Here is a 22,337-nt window from a genome sequence, read left to right as displayed (position 1 = left end):
ATGTATAGGTAAAATTTGGTCTTGAACATGATTTCTGACTAAATACATCACATAATGGTTGAGAAGGTAATAAAGGCCTTACTTTGAAATTCAAAATTGCTGCCATAGCCCAAAGTAGTATGTACATTGTAACTGGGGACAGATAATTTTGATAAAATTTTTATTATGAAAATGGCTTAATTTTGATGTAAGTGTTAAGTATTGTCTAAACCCGATGATTTCTAACGAAATATATCATAGCTTGTGTCATAAATGTGATGAATGCAGCCTTTTAAATATGAAAAATGGCCGCCATAGTCCCTTATCTTAATATGTAAATTTTGAATGGGGAAAGATAATTTCCACAAAGAAACATATTGCAGCCATTTTGAAATTTAAATATAGCATTTATCACCTAAATAACATAAGAAATTATCTATTTGGTTACAAAATCATATTTTCAGACGATATTTCACTCATACATGCAACACCATTTAGTCAAGCAAAGCCAAATTCTGTTAAAATTATATGTTCCCATTCACAAAGTACATGATAGGCCTACCGTTAGGGCCTGTAGCGGCCATTTTGACTTTCAAAATACATTATTTATCACCTACCTGGCAGAATGAATGATATATCTTGTTAGGAATTATGTTTTCAGACAATATTTTACTCTTAAATCACAATTATATGCATGTTATGGTGCTGACTCATGTGAAAATTGGTTTCCCAGATCGATTGTACATAATACAGTCAATGTCTTTTGGAGGCCATTTTGAAAGTCAAAATACAATATTTAACACAAATATGAAACCCGAATAATATATTTCGTTGCAAATTATATTTGAAGACAGTATTCCACTAATTTACCACAAAAAAAATACGTTTTAGTGCTCACCTTGTGATTGTTTTTGTCCTCTCTCACATCGTAGATCATAATTTTAGGGCCTTTGGCGGTCATATTAAATATTAAAATACAGGGTTTATCACATACATGGCATGTTAAATGATAAATTTCGTTAACAATAATGTTTTTAGTCAGTATTCCACTCGTTTATCTCAACAAAATGCATTTTAGTGCTCACTCTTGTGATTTTTTTGTGTCACCATTCACATTGTACATAATAGTGTTAGGGCTTTTGAAGGCCATTTTGAATATCAAAATACAGGATTTATCACATAACTGACATAACAAATGATATATATCGTTAGCAATCATGTTTACAGACATTGCTTCACTCATAGATCATAATTACTTGCATTTCAGTGCTCAATTTTGTAAAAATTAATTTTCCCCATTCATATTGTACAAAGGTCTATGATGGCGGCCATTTTGATATAAAGAAAATAAATATTTTGACAAAAATCATTTTTTCAGATATTATTTCACTCCGGCAGCACAATTGCATGTACTTTAAAGCCAATGTGTGGACAATTTTATGATTTTCATGGGTAATTTGAATATTTTGGCGGCCATATTGGATTTTGCCAATTTGCAGAAAATGCTCAAGGTTACACGAGTGGCATCATTCAGATTCGGAATCAGCACCCTCGAATTGACAAGAAACCATAAAAAAAACATTGTATATATAAAAAAACAAGGTTCGACCCCTTCTATCCTGGACTAATGCGGGCGCGCGTTTTAGTTTTAGATTTAGACCTAGAATCTGGGCATTCTGAATACATTTTTTAAATCATGAAGATCAATAATGCAAGCGCGAGCTGAAATCATTTGATATTACAGTCTGAAAAGGGTCAATTTAAACACTATTTCAAGTACTGTGTAGGAAAATTGAGAAGTGGATATTGATCACACTTAATGAATGATGCGAGCGCGAAGCGCAAGCTGATATTTTTTGTTATTGTTTTAACAAAGGACCGGGACATTCTAAGGACATATGAAAATGATGACTATCTTTCTATTATTCCTAAGCTTGTCGATATTCCATTCTGAAAAGACCCAAATTAGTTAATAGGAATTCATGAAAATTATATTTTCTTATTTGTTAATCTAATATGCGTTGTGACAGTCTGGAAGTTGTTGGTTTTAAGGCTTGAAAACTAGAAATTTTAAGCATTTCTTAATTATGAATACGCATTACAATGGTTAATACGTTTTAACAATTAATGCGAGCGCAAATGGCGAGCTGAATTCTTTTAAATAAAATGTAATGAAAAGGCCTTGGGTTTTTGTTTGCTTATATAGAATTAATTTTATCATACAAGGTATACTGGTTCAGTATGCCTGAGGCAATTACACGTAGCGAAGTAGAGACCATAGCGGAATCTATTGCTGATGACGGCATGAAGAAGTTTGTTGATGGTGGCGCCTTTCGAAAGATAATACGTCAATCAGTGCATGACGCAGTGAAAGATGCATTCAACAAGCTCACTAATCGGATTTAGGTCAACGAAGGCAAAATTTTGGATTTGGCATGCAAATTAGCAGCAAAGGAGAATGATTTAAGATCCCTATCGCAGACAATTACTAAACATGCATCGTTACAATTGCTCCGATGGATCTCAAACGATCAAGAGCAATATAGTCGACGCAATTGTTTACGTTTCTATGGAATTTCAGAAGCTGGCGGAAAAGACACTGATGAGCTAATCTGCAAGATTGCAAGGGAACATCTAAAGCTGTCCATTTCAAAGAATGACATCGAGCGGTCACACCGATTGGGCGCAAAGAAAGAAGTTTTGGAAAATATAGATTCGGCTGAGTTACGTCACACGAGAGTTACACGAAGTAGATCAAAAGATCCTCACGAGTCGTCGAAGACAAAGCCTCGGGTGATAATCGCGAAGTTCGTGTCATATAGAGTGCGACGTGCAGTCCTTTCTAAACGCAGTGAACTAAAACATGGGCATTGATGAGGATTTGACGAGGGTCAATGCAGACCTTTTGAAAAAGACTAAAGCAACTACTAAAGTCATATCTGCCTGGTCATCGGATGGCAGAATAATAGCCCTACTTCCAGCAAGCGGAGGCAAAACTGTCAAACGTTTGATCAGGGCTGAGAGTGATTTGGACACTATAATCTCTTGATGTATCCTTGATTAAACAGGACTGACATTACTGATGAAGATTTTAATCAATGCAGGGTTGATTACATATTAATCATTAATTTTCATGGACCTGATGTAATCCTTCGTTATCTACAACTAGAACTCATAGTATTAACTTTACGGCTGTGTATTCTTTTTATATTGAATAGTGTTTTTAACTTTTTGTTCTACTTTTGTGTAGTTTTTAACTAATGGTGAAACAATTTCCTTGCGTCAGTTGCCTTAAAAGTGTAAAAAAATACTCAAAGAGCTTTACAATGTACTGTCTGTAAAAAATGGGTTCACACATATTCACAATGTGATACCACATTGTGCTGCACTCGACCCAGGTGAGGTGAATGGGTACCCGGTAGGATTTATTCCTTGAATGCTTTAGCGCCTATATATGGCCGCTCAGCTACAGCCGGGGTAATAATAATATACCAAGTATATTTCAGCGCCTTGAGCACATAATCAATGTGGATTTGGCGCTTTAGAAATACTCTATATTATTATTATTATTATTATTCCAGCAATATATGAAAACTATTTATCATATCTTGACCGTTTTAACAAGTATATTGTCACATAATGGGTGATACCAACTGTGACATCTTAAAGTCTCCATTATCGACTGACACTAAACGTTTACAAGAAATTAATAACTTATATTCTTTAGATCAAATTAATATAACCGACTACACAAGGGTCACATGCAATTCAATGACTCTCATAGATCATATGATTAATAATTCACTTGAAAATATAAATAAATATGGTGTTATTTACATTGGTATCAGTGACCACTCAATGAGTTACATGATATGGAAATCAAAACATGAAGACGCTTCTCGAATTATTAACTTCAGAAAACTATCTGGTATTGATCTAGAAGCGTACATGGAGAGATTAAATGACCAGTCTTGGCATGAGATACTTAATTATGATAATATAAATGAAGCATTTATCAAATGGGAAGAACTTTTAATGTCAGTTGTTGACTATTGTATGCCTATCAAAAGTAGGAGAATTCGGAGTAAAAAATCGCCCAGGATGAACTCAGAAATTGATTCGAGAAAGGGAGAAATTGAAGAAAAAAGCCTGGAAAAGTAAAGATGAAATTAAAATGATAGAATATTGAAAGATCAGGAACAAAATCACTTACCAAATTAGGAAAGAAAAGAAAAAATATTATATTGATCAAATAACAAAACTAAAAGTAAATGCTGGAAATATATGGACTGTTATGAAATCATTATTACCTTCTAAGAATTAGATTAATCTGTTAAATATTTAGGCATGTATCTCGATCCAAAGTTGAAGTGGGATACTCATATTGAAGAACTGTGTAAGAAAACTAATAAGCTTGTCAAATATTTAGCACGTCTAAGACATTTCGTAACTGAAAGTAATCTAAAATTATTGTATAGTTCAGTTATACTTCCCTTATTTGATTATGCTGATATTGTATACGAATCCACAAATAAGAAATATACTGAACGTCTTAAAACAATTCAGAACAGAGCTGGCCGTATCATTTTGAATGTTAAACCGCAAAATCGAATATCAAATAGAGAAATACACCAACGACTCGAATGGAGGTCATTACAATCACGAAGAAATATTCATGTATATACAATGGTGTTCAAATCATTGAACGGCCTGGCTCCATTATACTTAGCAGATTCATTTAAATATTGTAATTACTCATAAAATTTAAGAACCGTAGGTAATGTAATTATGCCCAAACCAAATACAGAAAATTGCCGTAGAATGTTTATATATAGAGGTTCACGCCTATATAATGACTTACCTTTAGATATGAAATTAATCAAAAACTTAACTACATTTATTACTTCTTTGAGCTCTAAGATTTCAAATTACATTGTAATTTGATCTCTGAGCAACGCGTTGTTTTGCCGGGAGGGGGGTGTATTTGCTTGTAGCTTGAACTCATAACTTTAAATGTTGTTTTATGTCTATTGTCTAGTATTCATTACTTTATATTTGTTTAACAATGTTCTTTTATGTTGTTAATGATGTTTATAATACAATCCGATCTATTTTATTATGTTCTGGACCCCTAGGCAGAACAGAGTGGTAATAATTACCACTCTGAATGGGCAATCCAGCCATTCATATGTATTTATTTTATTTTGTAATTATATCTGATGTATTTTGTTTGTATTTTGCATGTTTTTATGAATGGAAAATAAATACAATACAATATAGAGTACTCACCAATCAAAATGCGAGCGTGCAGCGCTAAATAGGCCTACGTTTTGACAGTCAAATCTGAAAATTTATATTTTGAGAACTTGTATGGAATACACAAATTAGACAATATGAACTTTGCAAATCAAATAATGCGACCACGCAGCGTGAGCTTAAAATGTTGATATGTAGACCATATTAACGGACATTTTACAGAGTGCATTCTATTTGTAAATGAAAAATATATATATAATGAAAGCTCGATGTCCGAGCTGAAATATGTTTTGTACATTGACTTTAAAACTTGATATTTTTTAAGCTCCATATCAGCCTATTGAGCAAGATATACTAAGAAATTTGTAAACTTTGATGCTACTACTGTGGTAGAGAAGCAAGTAACAAATAACTCCAGTGTTTCTCAATAAGACATTGTAACACAGAGTAGTTAAGAAATTCTTTTTTTTTTAGAATACAACGTTGGCCTGGAATCAACTCCCTAACGAAGTTGTCAGCAGAACACCACCAGAGGTGTTTAAAGCCAATTAAGATCGAAGAAAGCCACCTACGTTTTGACTAAACTCATTTGCGCCCTCTCCTAACCCGGTGCATTATACCTTACGGTCCTGCACTGTATTACATCCAGATTAAGATATGAATCTTATCGAGCGCGAAGCGCGAGAGAAAATTTTATTTAGTAACATGAAATATATTTTTTTTACAAGTCTTCCCCAAAAATTATTTTATTCACTCGTCTTCCTGCTCTTATTTTCCTCTTCTTTTTTCCTTCTGTCTTTCCCCTTCTTTTCTTCTTTCTCCTTTTTTTTGGCTCCGCCAATTTTTTTCAGGGGGGGGGGGCACCTGGGAGGGCACACCAAATCGCAGGGGGGGGGGGCACGTGCGGCCCCCATGCCCCCCGTAGCTACGCCACTGTTTGGACGTGAATTACAAACACAAATGATTTCCTGATCTTGCGCCGATGGCATCCCCAAAAGACTTTGGTTATATTTCCTTTCCAGATTCAGTAACTTTGTCATAAAAAATTGAATGATCGGTAATATTAATAAATTGTGAAATATTAGAATAGATGGTTTATTTCCTTCTTGGGAAACATTGTTTATTAAACACACTCATACATCTACTACCGGGCCGAACAAATTTTTTAAGATTATGACAAACTCACGAAAATGACTTAAAGAACTACAATGAGAATCTCAACTTTGAAAGAATAAGAATTCAACATTGTTTCATGACCTGGTTTTCAAACAGTGATATGCTGTTTGTGGATATTGTCTCCTAGATTTTTCACCTTTGTTCCATTATTGTTTTTTTTTTTAAATCAACAGTTTTTGTCCTGACGGGGGCAGCCTTGGGAGCATTCATAGCAACTCACATCTCACTCAGTCTAGCACCTCACTGCACCCCAGCTCACATCATGATCATCCAGTACATCTTCTTCCAAATCAACAGTCTTATCGGAGCCTACTTCCTCAGGAAACTGGAACGTGACAGCGCCAAGTGTCAGCAAAGCCAAGAGAACTTCCTCCTGAACCAGTTAAAGATCCGAGCCAATTCGCAATATGGGAGGGACTTTGAGTTTGATACCATCAAATCGGTTGCAGAGTTCAGGGAACGCCATCCCCTGACAGATTACTCGCACTACGCAAAGTATATTGAGCGAGTTGCTGACGGGGAATCCGATATAGTCATACCCGGTTTTCCATCAAGGTTAGGTATATCTTCCGGTACGACTGGGAAACCTAAACAAATTGCCATTTCGAAGGAAAGAAATGTCGCTTTCCTGTTCAAGATCATGCCGATGGTTTTTCATTTCGTTAAAGTGCAATACACACCAGCGTTGTCCCCTTTACAGAAGAAATGCTTGCTGTACGTCCACACTGAGCCTTTGAAATCTCCTGGAGGGTTGTCCATCTGTCCGACAACCATGCTGTCGCTTCCTGACATTCTTAACCGGATTCAATTCAGTACCCCACCAGCAGGGATGCGACTGACTAACGAACGATGTGCGCTCTACATTCACGCCCTCTTTGCTCTCAGGGACCGTTGCCTTGGCAACCTCGGAACCATCTTCTGCTCCACGATGTTCACATTCTTCAAGGTGCTTGAGAGCGATTGGCCGAAACTGGTCAACGACCTTCGGCACGGACAGATCGCCAAAGACCTTCGGTTAGAAAGCAGTGTCCGAGGGTCTCTGGAAGCTGAACTGCAAGCTGAACCAGAAAGAGCAGATGAGGTGGAGAAAGAGTTTTTGAAAGGTTTTGATGGCATTGCACTTCGTCTGTGGCCTCATCTTCAAGGAATATTTGCTATCTCATCTGGAGCGATGGTGGTTTATGCTCGAAGACTCAAGGACAAGTATACTAAAGGTAAGAGCACAATGGTGAAAATTAAATTTAGGTCTACCTAAACTTTTTCCCTTCAGTATTGCCATGAGTCTGTCAGCTTATGGGGAATGGATTATTATTTGCTGATCCCAGACTTTGTGTAAAGCATTGGAAATGCGTGTAACAGATCGAGACATATTTTGGAAGCAACTCGGTGTCCCATTAAAAAATTATTTGGCAAAGCATGCATGCTTGGAAAACTGTCAGGCCCCACAGGAAAAGTGAAATTATGATTTTCCCATAAAGCAATTTTCAGTGGCATTACATCTGCTGATCATGAATCTCGTTCTATTCTGGGGGATTTTTTTTTTCCGAGTGGCGTCCTATTCCTCATGAAACACACGATAATCTGATTTTAACAATTGGTAATAGCAAATTGAAAACTAAAACCAAATCTACAAACTGAACAATAACGACTTTAATATTTATCAAGGACTGAGTAAAAACTTGATACATTTTTAAATCTGGAGTCTCTCTCAAAAAGGATTTACGATTTTGGCACACTAATAACAGGGCTCAGCAGCCAATTAAAAAACAAAGTCATATTTGAGTTACTATGATCACAAGTCTTTGTCTTTTCTGATACTGATTTTTAAGGCAAGGACAAAATTATCAACATTTTATCGCTCGTTTTGCAAACGTACATATAAAATCGATTTGAATAATGGGCTGACTTATATTATCTTTGTTTTTGACATAGAGGAATTCTTTTACAACGCGTCGGCTCCCCACACTGTTTTAAAAAACCTGATTTTACAGAAAAAACCCAAGATTTTGCAGAAAGCAATAACAAAATCTCTCTGTAAATTCATAAAAACGGGATTTTTTTTTTTCAATTTAACAGAACAGGTCTGTTAAAAAGGGGAAAAGGGTGTTTTATTCAAGGAAATTTGTAAGGTTCCATACACCAAATACCAATATCCTGTAATTTTACATGATAAATGTAAGATTACAGGTGCTCTCGAGACTCTGCTGCAGGAACTTCTTTTATTTTAAGGATAAATTTTCTAACAGTGCGTATAATGATATGTGTTTGTCTAAGTAAATATTCTGTCCTAATTTTCACTGTTCATTTCGTTGTATATTTCATCTCTGGAGCATGTACGCTTTCATTATTTTCATATCGTTGTGGAAATAATAAATTTGATATTTAGGAGCGTATGAAAATGATAATTTTATATATCATTTTTCATCAGGTCTGCCAATCTTATCAAGTGTATACAGTTCCACTGAAGGCACTGTAGCCATGCTGTACGATGTCAAAGGATTAGACTCAAAATATATCATGCTTCCATCCGATGTCTTCTGTGAATTCATTCCCGTCGAAAATGGGTAAATATATGCACAATAATGATTATTTCATTTCTTTTTTTTAAACAAGTGCAGACTTAGTTACCAATAATGGGTATAGCATTTTCCTTTATTTGACTGCAGGATAAAAGAGCATTGTTGATCAAATATACCCTTCCTCACGGACATAAGTGCCGTGGCCGGGGTTCGATCCCCGGACTTTCAAGTGTATCGTCAGGCGCCTTAGACCACTCGGCCACGGTACCTCCACATTAATAATGATTATTGTGTAGTTATTTTTACACAATTATTGTGTATACCTCGTTCCCATTGCCGTGCGATCCTTTACACACACCACGATTGGCTTTTCGTAGCTGATCGCAATTTTTTGTGAACCATTCAAAAATTTTCTACGATCAATGCGTTTGCCACAATCTGATCTGATTATGATCTGATGCGATCTGATACGATCGCTACGATTACTCTACGATTAAGACCATTGTTTCAATCGCAGCGCAATTCAAATGTAATATAAGATCTCAGTGTTGAAATCAAGAATATTACTCGCCATGAGATATTGTAAAACACTTAAAAATAGCATGTTGTAATTCGGCCGGTCATTCTAACAACACGTTGTTTAAGCTTTTAAACAATTGTTTATACCTAAAAAGCTAATGTATGCATGGACAAAGTAACAAACCTGGCTCATTGCATAGCCCATTGAAAGTGCTTTTATGATTTTTTTGGACCCCCCCCCCAAAAAAAAAATGACTGCCATAAGTTGCAGTGCTCTGAAGTATTATTCATTTATAAATGTTATTGACTCCCCAGCCATTATAACGGACCTTGGAATCTATTTTTAGAAACCTTGTTCTTTCATTATTTCATGGTCATTGCGTAATAGTCTCACCACACAAACAACGGGGTATTATCATCCATGCACCCACTATTTAGATCCTACTCTTCTTTTGTTTGATGTTCGTTGTTGACCCCTTCTTTCATGTTTGTTGCCAATCAAATAATGTTTGTTTGAGAAATACTAACAGAGCTATCCAAAGCTAAACTTCCCATCGTCATCTTACGATATCTCTAAAGGTATCCACAGAAAAGGAATCAAATATACATTATTAGATAAGATTGTGCGAATATTGTTTCTAGCAAGTTATAATTACGGATGAATCTGATTATCCGGACTACATAAACCAAGCAAAGTAACTAATTTGGGAGAGATTTAAAGTGATAAGATTGTAATGTAGTTTACAATGATTATGACTTTAAAAAAAGCTCACTCATCAGATAGCACTTCTGGCTATATATTATCCCACCGTGTAAATGTGAATAAAATATGTAGCTACAATATATAGAGACATGATCCCTCCTCTATAAATACATTGTACTAGATCGTCATAGCATAAGTTGATTCCACTTGAATACAATTACTTTCTCAGTAATGACATAAATTGCAATATGGATTATCTTATTTTAGGTATGTCTGGTTTCTCTTAGATCACTTAAAAATATACACTCAATTCAATTCAAATTCAAATAAACATTTATTTTCTTCCATTTCATTACATTTTTCATAAACATTAATTCATACAAAATCAATTTGTTATGAAGAATGTAATGTATGCAAACCTGATATATTTGACAATTCATCAACTTTATTATGTTTATACATGATTTTTCATCTATCTTTAAAAAAAATAATTCTATTAACAATGATCTTGGTTCAATTTAATTATATTTTATTTTCTTAACGCACGTACTTGTGTAATTCGGGGTTATTTATTTCAAATATTTAAAAGAAGGGTAGCCCAATCAGCAACAAGCTGGTTTTCGTTGGAGCCCTTCGTACCATGGGTGTCGATCACGGGGGGGGGGGGATGGGGGATATATCCCCCCAATATTTCAAGTCGGGGGGATGGCCTGTATTATCATCCCCCCCAATAATTTTGGGTAGAAAAATTATAATAATGATGATGAAAAAATGAAAATTTTGATCATGATGATTATAGTGATGATTATGCCATCAATCAGTTTGTTTCCTTCGCAATTTGTGTATATTGTTATTAAATAAAAACATTCTTTTTCAGGACTATTAAACAGATGGGTGGAGGTTCAAGATGAAAAAGAGTGAAATGTTTTTGTATATGATATTTTTAACACATGACATAAAAGGACCCCAACGAAAAACAACTTTTGTGGATAGGGTGTTCCATCCCACCAGTGGTGAATAAATTGATTTTAATACATCAATGATTAATTCAAAAGGGTGGACAATAAACGGGAGTAAAAGGGTGGCAAGATAAATCGTCTAAGGAATGACCATACAGCTATTACATACAGTAATAGCTCTATGGAATGACGGTAAGCCCGATGGCGCACGAGAAGCCACACAGTTTGTCATTTGTGCTAGTCTTAATAAAATTATTGGTCCGAATCTGCATGTTATCATCATGCATTAAGAAAAAAGATATTGCCAGTCGGGTTAGATTTAAGAGAGAAGTTGTATACACAGAGGCGTCGATCCGGGGGGGGGGGGGGGGGCGATCACCCCACCAATGAAAATATTTAGGGGGAACATATCGTTTTGCCCCCTCCCAATAATTCCGCATGTGCAACTAAAAAATAAGATTGTAATGCTACACTGAAACCAGCAGCAAGCGAGATTGAGATTCCAACTCGATTTTGATTTAAAATCGTACTCAAAATGTCTGCTTTTAAGATTGGAATATAAACATTTTCAGCTCGCGCTTCGCGCTCGCATCATTTCTGTACCAAAACCCCATACTTTTCATGATTAAATAGGTGAATAGAGTGTCCCGTTTTCAGTTATATACCTCAAAAGAACTCCCGCTTCGATTTGCAATATTTTTTTGTTGGATATATATCTTGTTCTTTATTAAAAGCGTCCATTAAACTGTCTTTTTTTCCAGATCGAAATATCAAAATTTTCAGCTGGCGCTTTGCGCTCGCATCTATTATACCCATCTTAATCATTGGTACCAAAAATGCTTAGAATATCAAGCTTTCACGTCAGAATATAAAGAAATTTTAGCTCGCTCTCTAGTGAGATACATGTATTTATGCTCCTCATGAGTTACTACAAACAAACCTATACAGGTACATTTTTCCTGTTTTCATGTCATACTAAAAAATTTCAGCTCGCGCTTCGCGCTCGCATTGTTGGTGAGGGTGGGTGGGTGTAGGGGTGTTTGGGTGAGTTTGTTCGTTTTGTATGATCGAGCGCCTTTGGAACGTTGATTCATGATTTTGCCCCCCCCCCCCAATCTGAAAAATGGATCGACGCCCCTGTGTATACATCATGCTCAATAAACAGATCACTATGCACATGGTCCAGACAATTTTTGTCATTTTTTCTTTCGTATGAGTTTAGAATAGGCTTACTTGTAACACAAATTGAATTTTCAAAAAAAAAAATTATATAAGTACAGTACACTACAACAATGAAGGAGTTTCCAAGAACACCATGCATATCAATTACTCCAAAATGTCCTAACTTGTGATTTTAGTGGGGGTAATGTTGAAAGATCCCCATCCACAAGAACTTTTGTGTCAATCATCCCCCCAACCAAGAATACCGATCGACACCCATGCTTCGTACACAAACACAAATATAAAACATGGTGACACATTCAAATATAAACAAAGAATAGAGCATAAATACTAATATTGAAAAATTAAATAATGAATAATCATAATTAACTATGGAAAATAACCAAAAAAAAATATGATACTGCACAAATATTACCTAAAAGTAAACGAAAATTATATATACACATGAAAAAGATAAGATATGTACAAAATGAGGAGAAAGAATAGAATAGATTCCACCATTAGTCCCTATTACATATCAAATGTTTTTCCCATTCTAATTAACTGCGGTATAGGGTTGTTTATATAGTTGGAATTTTGTAAACATGGCTTTTAGGAATGAGTTTTGTTGAGCATTTGAATTAAAAAAAACATTCCAAAATCAAAGCTAACTTGATCTTTTTTGTGTAGAAATAGTTAGCATTATAACCTTTTCATAATTAATAATTCTCATTATTCATTTATCTTTTTGTTTATTTATTAATCAATTAATTTATTTGTTTAAATATATTTTTATTTGGGGGATTTGTAGTACATATCATTATGCGATGTATTAGAAATGGAAAGTTTATCAGGTATATTCATCTTGGTGCATTCCTTTAAAAATATTTGCCTCTATAGGTATGAAGAGGAGGGGGGGGGGACATGGCCCCAAATGTTCCATCATCAAGGGGGAAAAATGAGCAATGGAGAGAAAAGAAATGAAAAAGTTGAAATATGATATTAGTTTCTATATTCACAAAATATATCACAAAATTATCAAGAGGGTCAATTGCATATACTGGTATTGGTAGGGGTTGTGCCTTTTTGTCTCCACTAACTAAAAAATATCATTTTTCTTAACATTATTTCCAAAATGGAATCTTTCCCCTTTAATCCACATGCAGTCATGAAAATCAGCCGCAAACTTTGTTAGCCGAGGAGGTGACGGTCGGACAGTGTTATGAACTTGCTCTCACAACGGTCGACGCTCTCTATCGATATCGCATGGGCGACGTCGTAAGAATCGCTGGTTTCCATAACAAAACACCGCTACTGGAGTTCCAATATAGGTCAGTATTGTGGGTCCGGGTGGCATTGAAACTTGGGCATCGATTATATTTAAAATACCACTGAACGCTGCTCTACATTCAGTAAAAAAACCCTTCCGTTTATCCCCAAAAGCTGTGTATTGTTAGAAGTCTAGATATCGCAGGTTCTATCATGTTTTATTTATTAAAATGAAAGAATGTGCACCATCAACAATATATAACAATTTCATAGATAAAAAGATGCGGAAGTACATTCAATGTATTGGAATTATTATCATATTACAATAATTATGAATTGAAATTATGGGCATTGTATTATAATCATTACAAGTTGAAATTATCAAATGTATTGACAATATAATCATATGCAGATATTTTTGCGATAACATTAACAAATACAAAGTTATCATTAGGCCTATAGTTTTGTTTGATTAAGATTTATGAAATATGCACTTTAGTAATATCTTCATCATATCAAAATTGTTTTGAATAGAACGGGAGAAGTATTAAATGTTCGATCAGAAAAGACACCTGAGGCATCCGTGGCGGGCGCCATAACAGCTACCTTGGACCAATGGCAAGGATTAACCTTAGTGGACTTCACTGCGACGGAAAGCCCGCTTTATGAAGAAGCCATGGGTAGGTTGCACACCATACACCACTGGCGGATCCAGGGGGTGGGGGCACAGCCGGCCCGTGCCCCCCTTTTGACTTTTGAGAGGCACAATTAAATTTTGTAATGTAAAAACGCCGTTAAAACAGAAGTGTGCCCCCTTTCTTTTTTTTTTTGCTTGTCAATTTTTTCGTGGACGAAATACCCTTAATTTTTTGTTTTTTTAAAAAATTTCTTTTTTGCTTGCCAAATTTTTCCTCGGGGAAAATGTGCCCCCCCCTTCGAAAAATCCTGGATCCACCCCTGAGTTTGTCCCACAAAAAGGAAAACCGTCTTTAAAAATATACATCATAGTTTATTATTGAATATGTTTGACAAAATATTTAAAGGGGAATGAAACCTATGGAATAAGTAGGCTTGTGTCGAAACAGAAAAATCAAAGAATAAGAAAAAAGAAAGTTTGAGAAAAATCGGACAAATAATGAGAAAGTTATGAGCAGTTGAATATTGCAATCGCTAATGCTATGGAGATCTTCCAATTGGCAATGCGACAAGGATGTGTGATCACAGTGAGCCACTGCAGTTTTTTCGCCCTTTTTTCGCCGTTTTGTGTGTTATAACCTATGGGAAATTCAAAGTTGCAGTTTTTTCGCCGTTTTGAAAACGGCTAGAAAAGGGCGAAGAAAGGGAGAATTTTTGGAGAAAAAACGGCCAAAAAACGGCTACATTAGGTTTCCTATGTAAACATTGAATTATTATGGAGTGCCATCATTGTTCAATATAAGCGGAGCTATTTATTTCCCAATAAAAACGGCGAGAAAACGGCGAATGTTAAGGACAAGGATCCTGTTAGAGGAGTGAAGATACTGATAGAAAACGGCTAATAAACGGAGAGAAAAGGGCTAGAAAACGGAGACAAAAGGGCGAATGGGTAGTAAGGTGTGTGTTGCATAAAAGGGAGAGAAAAGGGCGAGAAAACGGAGACAAAAGGGCGAATGGGTAGTAAGGTGTGTGTTGCATAAAATGGAGAGAAAAGGGCGAGAAAACGGAGACAAAAGGGCGAATGGGTATAAGGCGTGCAGTGCATAAACGGAGAGAAAATTGTGAATGGGTCCCAAGGAGTGCATTGCATGAAAGTGAGAGAATGTGGCGGGACAACGGAGAGAAAAGGGCAGATGAGTTGTAAGAGGTGAGAGCATGAAACAGAAAAAAAAAAAAAAGGGCGAATGGGTAGTACGAAGTGCATTGCATAAAATGGCAAAAAGAAATGTGAAAATGTGTGATATGCATTAAGAAAAAGTGACTATAAAACGTAAAATATATATTTGCAATTTTTATGCCAACTTAAGATTTTCTGAAGAACTCCTTTTGGAAATAAGCTCGTTTTCATGGGTAATATTTAATAATAATTCTCATTTCATTCATGTAAACAATTTTTTATTTTACTTTCGGGGGGGGGGGGTTACGCCTTCTTTCATAAATCTTATTTACATATTGTATAGGCCTACTACATTAATTTTTTTTTTTCAACATTTTTATATTTCATGTGGAATTTGATAAAATGTCAATCAAATGAAAATAAAATTTAATTGAATTGGATTGAAACTTCTTTGAATACTTTATTCTTTACTCTTATTTTCCCTTCTTCATGGGCGGGAACCCGAGGGGAACGCATGATACGCATCCCTCACTTTTTGGAAAGGGGGCATAATATCTTCCCCCTCTACTATTTGTGGTCTTTTATGATGGAGAACAATAAATCATTCAAAGTCGAATGTAGTTAAAGAGCTTAAATTTGCCCTATTTACTAAAAAAAATGCAAAATTTCTCACGCCGAATATTGGCACGCAGGTTGTCAGGGAAGTAATCTACAAAATTGCATCGTAATTTGTTTCATGCAAATCGCTATTAAGTAATTATGCTAATTCATGCGTAATTAGTATGCAAAATCATACTTTTTCCTCTAACTCCCTTTATAAAGTTTAGAATGTTCTATTTTTTTTTGGTATAAGAACTCTTTGTCTACATGAACAAAATTGTGATATCAGATCAATTTATTTTGTCTTATTGTTTTTTGCAATTCCGTATGTATTTCTTTTGTTTTTTACATTTTGTTTTTCATTATTTTTTCGATTAAATTTGTTTGGGACTCTTCTGACAGAGCTGCCAACCGTTACGTTCTTGCCGTATTTGTTACGTTTTTTCACCCACGACGTTACTTTTTTTCTTTGTAAAATACGTTTTCTTAAAATTTCGATCGTGTAATATGCAGGCCGTCGATGCCCCTATAACTGGCCGTGATGCCTTTACAAAAAGTGATCAAGTTTTTTCTACCTGGCCGACGTGCCCTTTTTCAAAACTGGTCATGCCCTAGCTTCAGTGTAAGATTAAAGTTTACAAAGTTCTCCCATATTTCACAAGCAAAAATACAGAAGAGAGAGAAAAAAAAAACAAAGTTAAAAAATAACTCAGATCAATTAAAACTGCAAGCCATTTTCCGTGATTTTCTGGGATCTACACACAGACACACACACACGCAAAGTTAGCATACAGTGTACATGTACCAGCTGCCGCACGTGGCTTGGCCTGCCTGCCTGTGTGGTGTGTGGCAGGCTTGCATGATCGGAGGAGATTTGCAAACTCTGAATCAAAGTGAACAATCTCACATGATTAACAGTTTTTTCCCACAAAATCGGCAGGACATTTTCATAATGACATATATATGGATCCTCAGATTAATGATTTGGTGATGGAGTCGTAGGAGCAAGTTATCGAGTTTTCATTACTAGATCGATCTAGTTGTTTCAGCTTTTGTTTTGAGTGAAAATGAGTCTTCTCGTGTTCGCACCGATAACAAGAAGAAAATACAATGGGGATAAAGATGGTGTGATGCCGCGATGTTCATTTGATTAAAGTTTGACAATGTTTCACCTTCAAATTTTATTTGTTTCTAAAAAAATTTAGTTTTCTAACAATTTTTAAATATATTATAAAAAAGACAAATATCAGTAAGATTTTTTGGTTAGATGATTACATTTGTTTTGTTTGCTTGAAGCTTAAATTTTTGTTTTCTCTTTAATTCTTTCTTCATTTCTTTCTTTATTGCTTTCTTTCGTTCATTTTCTTTCTTTTCTATCTTTTTTCTTCATCCTTTCTTCTATCCTTCCTGCTTGCTTTTTTTTGTTCTATCTTATTTCAAATCTTTCCTAGTTTTCTTTCCTGATCCTTTCTCTCTGTTCATTTTTTTTTCTTACCTTCCTTCCTTACTTTCCTTTTATTTCCTTTCTTCTTTCTTTCCTTATTTTTGGGGGTTCCCTTCCTCTCCTCTTCTCTTTTCATTCTTTCTGCCATTCCATATTTCTTCCTTTCTTTCATTCTTTTCTTGCTTTCACTCTCGCATGATAATGCGAAAGGCACTTTTCATGTTCCTGATGCTGCAGTCACATTTCCACTACCACGGCTATGGCGAGTCGAAAACAGCCATTTTATTAATGTGTAGATGGTACAAAAAAGTCTTAACGGATGTTGTTGACCCGCCGTAGGGGAAATGTGACTGGGCCATTGGTCATGTAAGTAGTATCCAACAAACCACTTTGATATACTTTAATTTTTGGGGAGGCATACATCAGCCTCCATGATGTCATGAGCTGGTTCGATCTCGTTGATATATTGGTCAAAACTGTGTTTTATAGTGTTAAAGACCCCAATGCACTTGAGCTACTTCGTTTTATAGGAAAGCTAACTTTTAAAATGTATAACAGAAGCTTTGGAGTGAATGCCCTAGCTGTTGCGACTTCTATAGGCGGTGCTGCACCATCCCGAGTTTGCTCAATCTCGAGATTTTAGCCCGATCAGCCCTCTTCGCGATTAATCTCGAGATTCAAGAAACCCCGTCTGCACCATCCCACGAAGAGCGATTCCTGCTCGAGCGAGGCAACAAGCCCGATATTACGAGCATGCGCACTTTCGGATCTTGGAGTTTCAACGGCCCGCGCTTTTGAATAACTTCCCGCGATATGCAAGCAATGTACTCCTTTCACTAGCACTTTCGCCGAATTCAACCGGTGTTATGCAACAATCCTCTCAGCTCAGCGAGTGAAGAAGTGATGTATTCTTCGTTAAATATGATGGCGGAGTAGGAGGCAACGACAGAGGGGGAGAGAGGGAGAGAAGGAGGAAAGAAATGCTATTTGCTCACATTTTTCGAAGGAATAAGACAACACTGCTGTCAGTGTTGTTATTGAATATGACCATCGTCGATGAGCGCCTCCCCCTACGGTCTGGTCTCTCCCAAAATCCATTCACTGGTGGGACACCATCGTTGCTTATGAACGCTATTCGCATGTATAAAGTTGACTTTCGCACGTGTTTATGTTTTGACCAAGGCGGAAGTGGAACGCGAATTGCATTATGGACTGACGTCATGAATAAATTACCCCGAGTCCAATCTCGAGTGCGTCTGCACCGACGAATTAGCGGGATAATTCGTAAAATAGCGCGCTATTTTGCAAATAAACCCGAGTTGACTTGGGATTGCAATCTCGAGATTAATCCTACGAACTAGCGCGATAATTGCGTCTGCACCGCCAACTATCTCGAGATTTTTCAGATCGGGATAATTTGCCGGATCAGAAATAGCGCGCTAATTTGAAAACTCGGGATGGTGCAGACGGCCCTAATGGGGTCAATTAATTACACCGTCTCGCACGTTTTGTGAACAATGGAAGGTGTGAATGAAGGTGTGAAGATTGCAGTGAACACCTAACAATAGGAAGAATATGTTTCAATTTAAGTTACGCAATGATCACTTGTGATCTCTCGTTGTGTTTCTTCAACCCGGATGAATCCCCAAACCACATTGTCCAATCACGGACCTACTACAATAGTCAGCGTTTGTGAAAACGGAATGATAATCGAGGATGATAGTGTATTTTTTATGTAATTAAATAATGATGGTGGTGATAATGAAGGGGGATAAAGAGGAAGAAGAGGACGAGAATGATGGTGGTGGTAATGATTTTGATGGCGGTGATGATGATGACAATAACATAATTATTTTTTTTCTTGATAAACATATTATGTGTGTAAATTTATAAAAAAGGATGAAATTTTCTTAAGAATTATGATATAAAAAGGACACATTCTTTTTTCCAGACCCGGTTTTGGAAAAGACTTATATTATAATTTCTGAAACAACTGGGTCTGGAAAAAAGACTTTGGACTTATATTGTACTTTTTGAAACAACCGGGTCTGGAAAAAGACTTTGCACTTTTGTGCTTTATCAACATATTACTATAGATTTTAGTTTAGAACGGATTCGCCTAAAATCCCTTCAAATTTATTATATTTGTGGGTAAAGTGCATTATTACATTTCTGGGTTTAATTGGGTAAAGTGTTATTACATTTTTGGGCGATCAAAAATTATTACATTTGTGGGTAAAGTGTTATTACATTTTTGGGCGTTATTACATTTGTGGGTAAAGTGTTATTACATTTGTGAGCGATTATCACATTTGTGGGTGTAACAGGCCCCCCCATATGTGCATTTCTACCAATAGCCTATATCAATATTATGTTGTTGTTATTATTTGATGAATAATTTTCATAGAAACAACTGGCTCAGAAAACTATTAAACACAGCCTTTCGTGAAAAGCTCCCCTGGTTGTCCCGAGAAGGTGTGTTTATTTGACTCCCTTCCCTCATCCCACCCTTTCGAGAAAAGCTATCCTGGTTTTCTCGAAAGGGTGCGGCCATTCCCACTTCGCAAACGCAAACGATCGTAACAAGCCCAAGATAAAGAAAATAATACAGTACAGTATAATTGAATACATTTAGCACATTGCAGCATCTTTCCAAAAGAAAAATGATGAAAAAAAATCATATTTATGAAGTATCAATTTTTTAAACATAACAAAATACGGTGAAAATGAATTTATAGATTTTTGTTAATTCTCTTATGACAGCAGAAAACACGTGTTTGATATACGAACCACAAGTGACAAAAGATTTTACACTCGAAGAGGGGCGAAATCGGAAGCTGAGAATTCTATTTTCAGATAGAGGCCGATTGATTTCAGCCATTTTAAAATTCTTATTTTTAGTAGGTATTTGTGATTACTTTATGGTGGAATTTTGATGAATTTTAAGAAAAAGTTAGATATGATTGAAAGAAATGAAGATTGTTCGGTATTATACACTTCCTTACATTACATGAATGTTATTCCAAGTTGTCTCAAGTACATGCACTCACCCGCTTATGTGGTACAACATTATTTGCTGATTTGTACTTGTTTAGTCCTATTTATTACTAGTTTTATTACTTTTTTGTGCCTTTCGTCATTTATTAGCAGTTTTGAAGGCTTTTTTACCGATGGGGGTATTCACCCTTATATTAGCCGTTTTGTAGCCGTTTTCCACAAGGGAGGTATTCGCCCTTTATTAGCCGTTTTGTAGCCGTTTTCCACAAGGAAGGTATTCGCCATTTATTAGCCGTTTTGTAGCCGTTTCCCACAATGGAGGTATTCGCCCTTTATTAGCCGTTTTGTAGCCGTTTTCTCGAAGGGAGGTATTCATTATTTTATTCTGATGAAAATCATTGTTGCATACAGTTAGCTTTCCATAGTCGGTACACTTTTTTATCGCCGTTTTTTAGCCGTTTTCTAGCCCTTTTCTAGCCGTTTCCTATTGGGAAAAAGGGAGAAAAAACGGAGAAAAAACGGCGAAAAAACGGCGAATCACCCAAACCAGTCTGGCTCACTGTGGATGTCACATGTGAACAACTTTCCCTTTGATGGACTATAAAATACCCTCAAAATGTATCTTTCTGCTTTTTCTTGTGGTGATACAAACTCTGTGCCCATGATGTATTCTTTAAAAATCTGTATTACATGCCCTCCTATAGAAAGAACACATGATCTACTGATAGATGTGATAAAAGAGGCAATTTAAGTGAAATATATACTAAAGTAATGGGGAGAGTTGTTCACAAGTGACATCACACATCTTTGTCGCATTGCCAATTCGAGGATCTCCATAGCATTAGTGATCGCAATATTCAAATGCTCATAACTTTCTCATTATTTGTCCGATTTTTATCAAACTTTCGTTGATCTGTTTCTTTGATTTTTCTGTTTTCACACAAGCTATCTTGTTTCAAAGGTTTAATTCTCCTTTAATATCAATAGGAAGAATGAAATTTCTTTTTTTCATTTAAGACCAAATACTTGTAATAGTTCATACATTGAGGAGTAAAAGCTATGAATAAAGAGCTATGTCAGATACAGTTTGCGCAGAAACTCAATGTGTGAATATTAATCCAATCTCGTTTTATTGAAATAATAATATAGTAATGATCCGCCCCTTTCTTTCATACGCAAGTTCGTAGCATCCTTAACAACTTTGGCATTGTATTTTTAAACTCTTCTTGCTCATATATGAGTGAACTATTCATATCATATCTGCCATCAAAATGAAGAAGAATGACTGAATTGTATGACGATCTACATGAAAGATCACATATTGAATGGCTTTGTTGAAAAGAGAACTAGGAATCAAAATTTCCATTTTTAAAGGACGAACTGCATATTCGGTTTGTTTGCCATGTGTGGTAACATGGAGCTTGTTGAGGAGGAAGTTAAGACGTGGTGTACTGCCGAGGTGGTGTAATGTGTCTGCAATTGTCAGACAAATTAGTTTCAAACTTTCTTTAAAAAACACCCCAAAACACACACAATAAACGATGTACTTGTGCCGTGTTTTACCTGCAAATAAGTGTGGTATAGTGAAACTTAATTATAAAACAAGTTCACATCTTATTTAGATATCATATTATATAATTGCATGCATTTATCTGTTCTTGCACATTTAAGAAGAATAGCGTGAACAGATTTTTCCTCGACCTTGTAATCTTAAGTCTTAATTGTGAGTTTATCACCTTTTCTGTATTTTCCTTATTCCACAGATATTAAAGACTGGAGTTCCTGCGGATACTACATGATTTTCATAGAATTAGAAGAACCTTATGCAACATTTGGGAAAGATCTGAAACAGAGAGATAAGGTAAATATCTTACCTGATTACAACACATTTATATGCAATATTTAATATTCTTTTATCACACTTGAAGCATCTTCTTCCTTT

The 22,337-nt window shown here is 35.7% G+C and overlaps 1 protein-coding gene across 1 annotated transcript in view; it reads left to right on the top strand.

The window, feature by feature from the left end:
• Positions 1–22,337, top strand: part of LOC129271007 (uncharacterized) — a 37,281-nt gene that overhangs the window by 12,209 nt on the left and 2,735 nt on the right. The window contains exons 3-7 of the mRNA XM_064107112.1: positions 6,585–7,625; positions 8,840–8,975; positions 13,439–13,603; positions 14,076–14,221; positions 22,159–22,256. Coding sequence (XP_063963182.1) covers positions 6,585–7,625; positions 8,840–8,975; positions 13,439–13,603; positions 14,076–14,221; positions 22,159–22,256 — 1,586 coding nt within the window. The remainder of the gene's footprint in view (positions 1–6,584; positions 7,626–8,839; positions 8,976–13,438; positions 13,604–14,075; positions 14,222–22,158; positions 22,257–22,337) is intronic.

This window comes from Lytechinus pictus, chromosome 11 (genome assembly GCF_037042905.1).
Source record: "Lytechinus pictus isolate F3 Inbred chromosome 11, Lp3.0, whole genome shotgun sequence".
Lineage (NCBI taxonomy): Eukaryota > Metazoa > Echinodermata > Echinoidea > Temnopleuroida > Toxopneustidae > Lytechinus > Lytechinus pictus.
The sequence above is the reverse complement of the archived record's forward strand: the minus strand, read 5'-3'. Positions and strand labels throughout refer to the sequence as shown.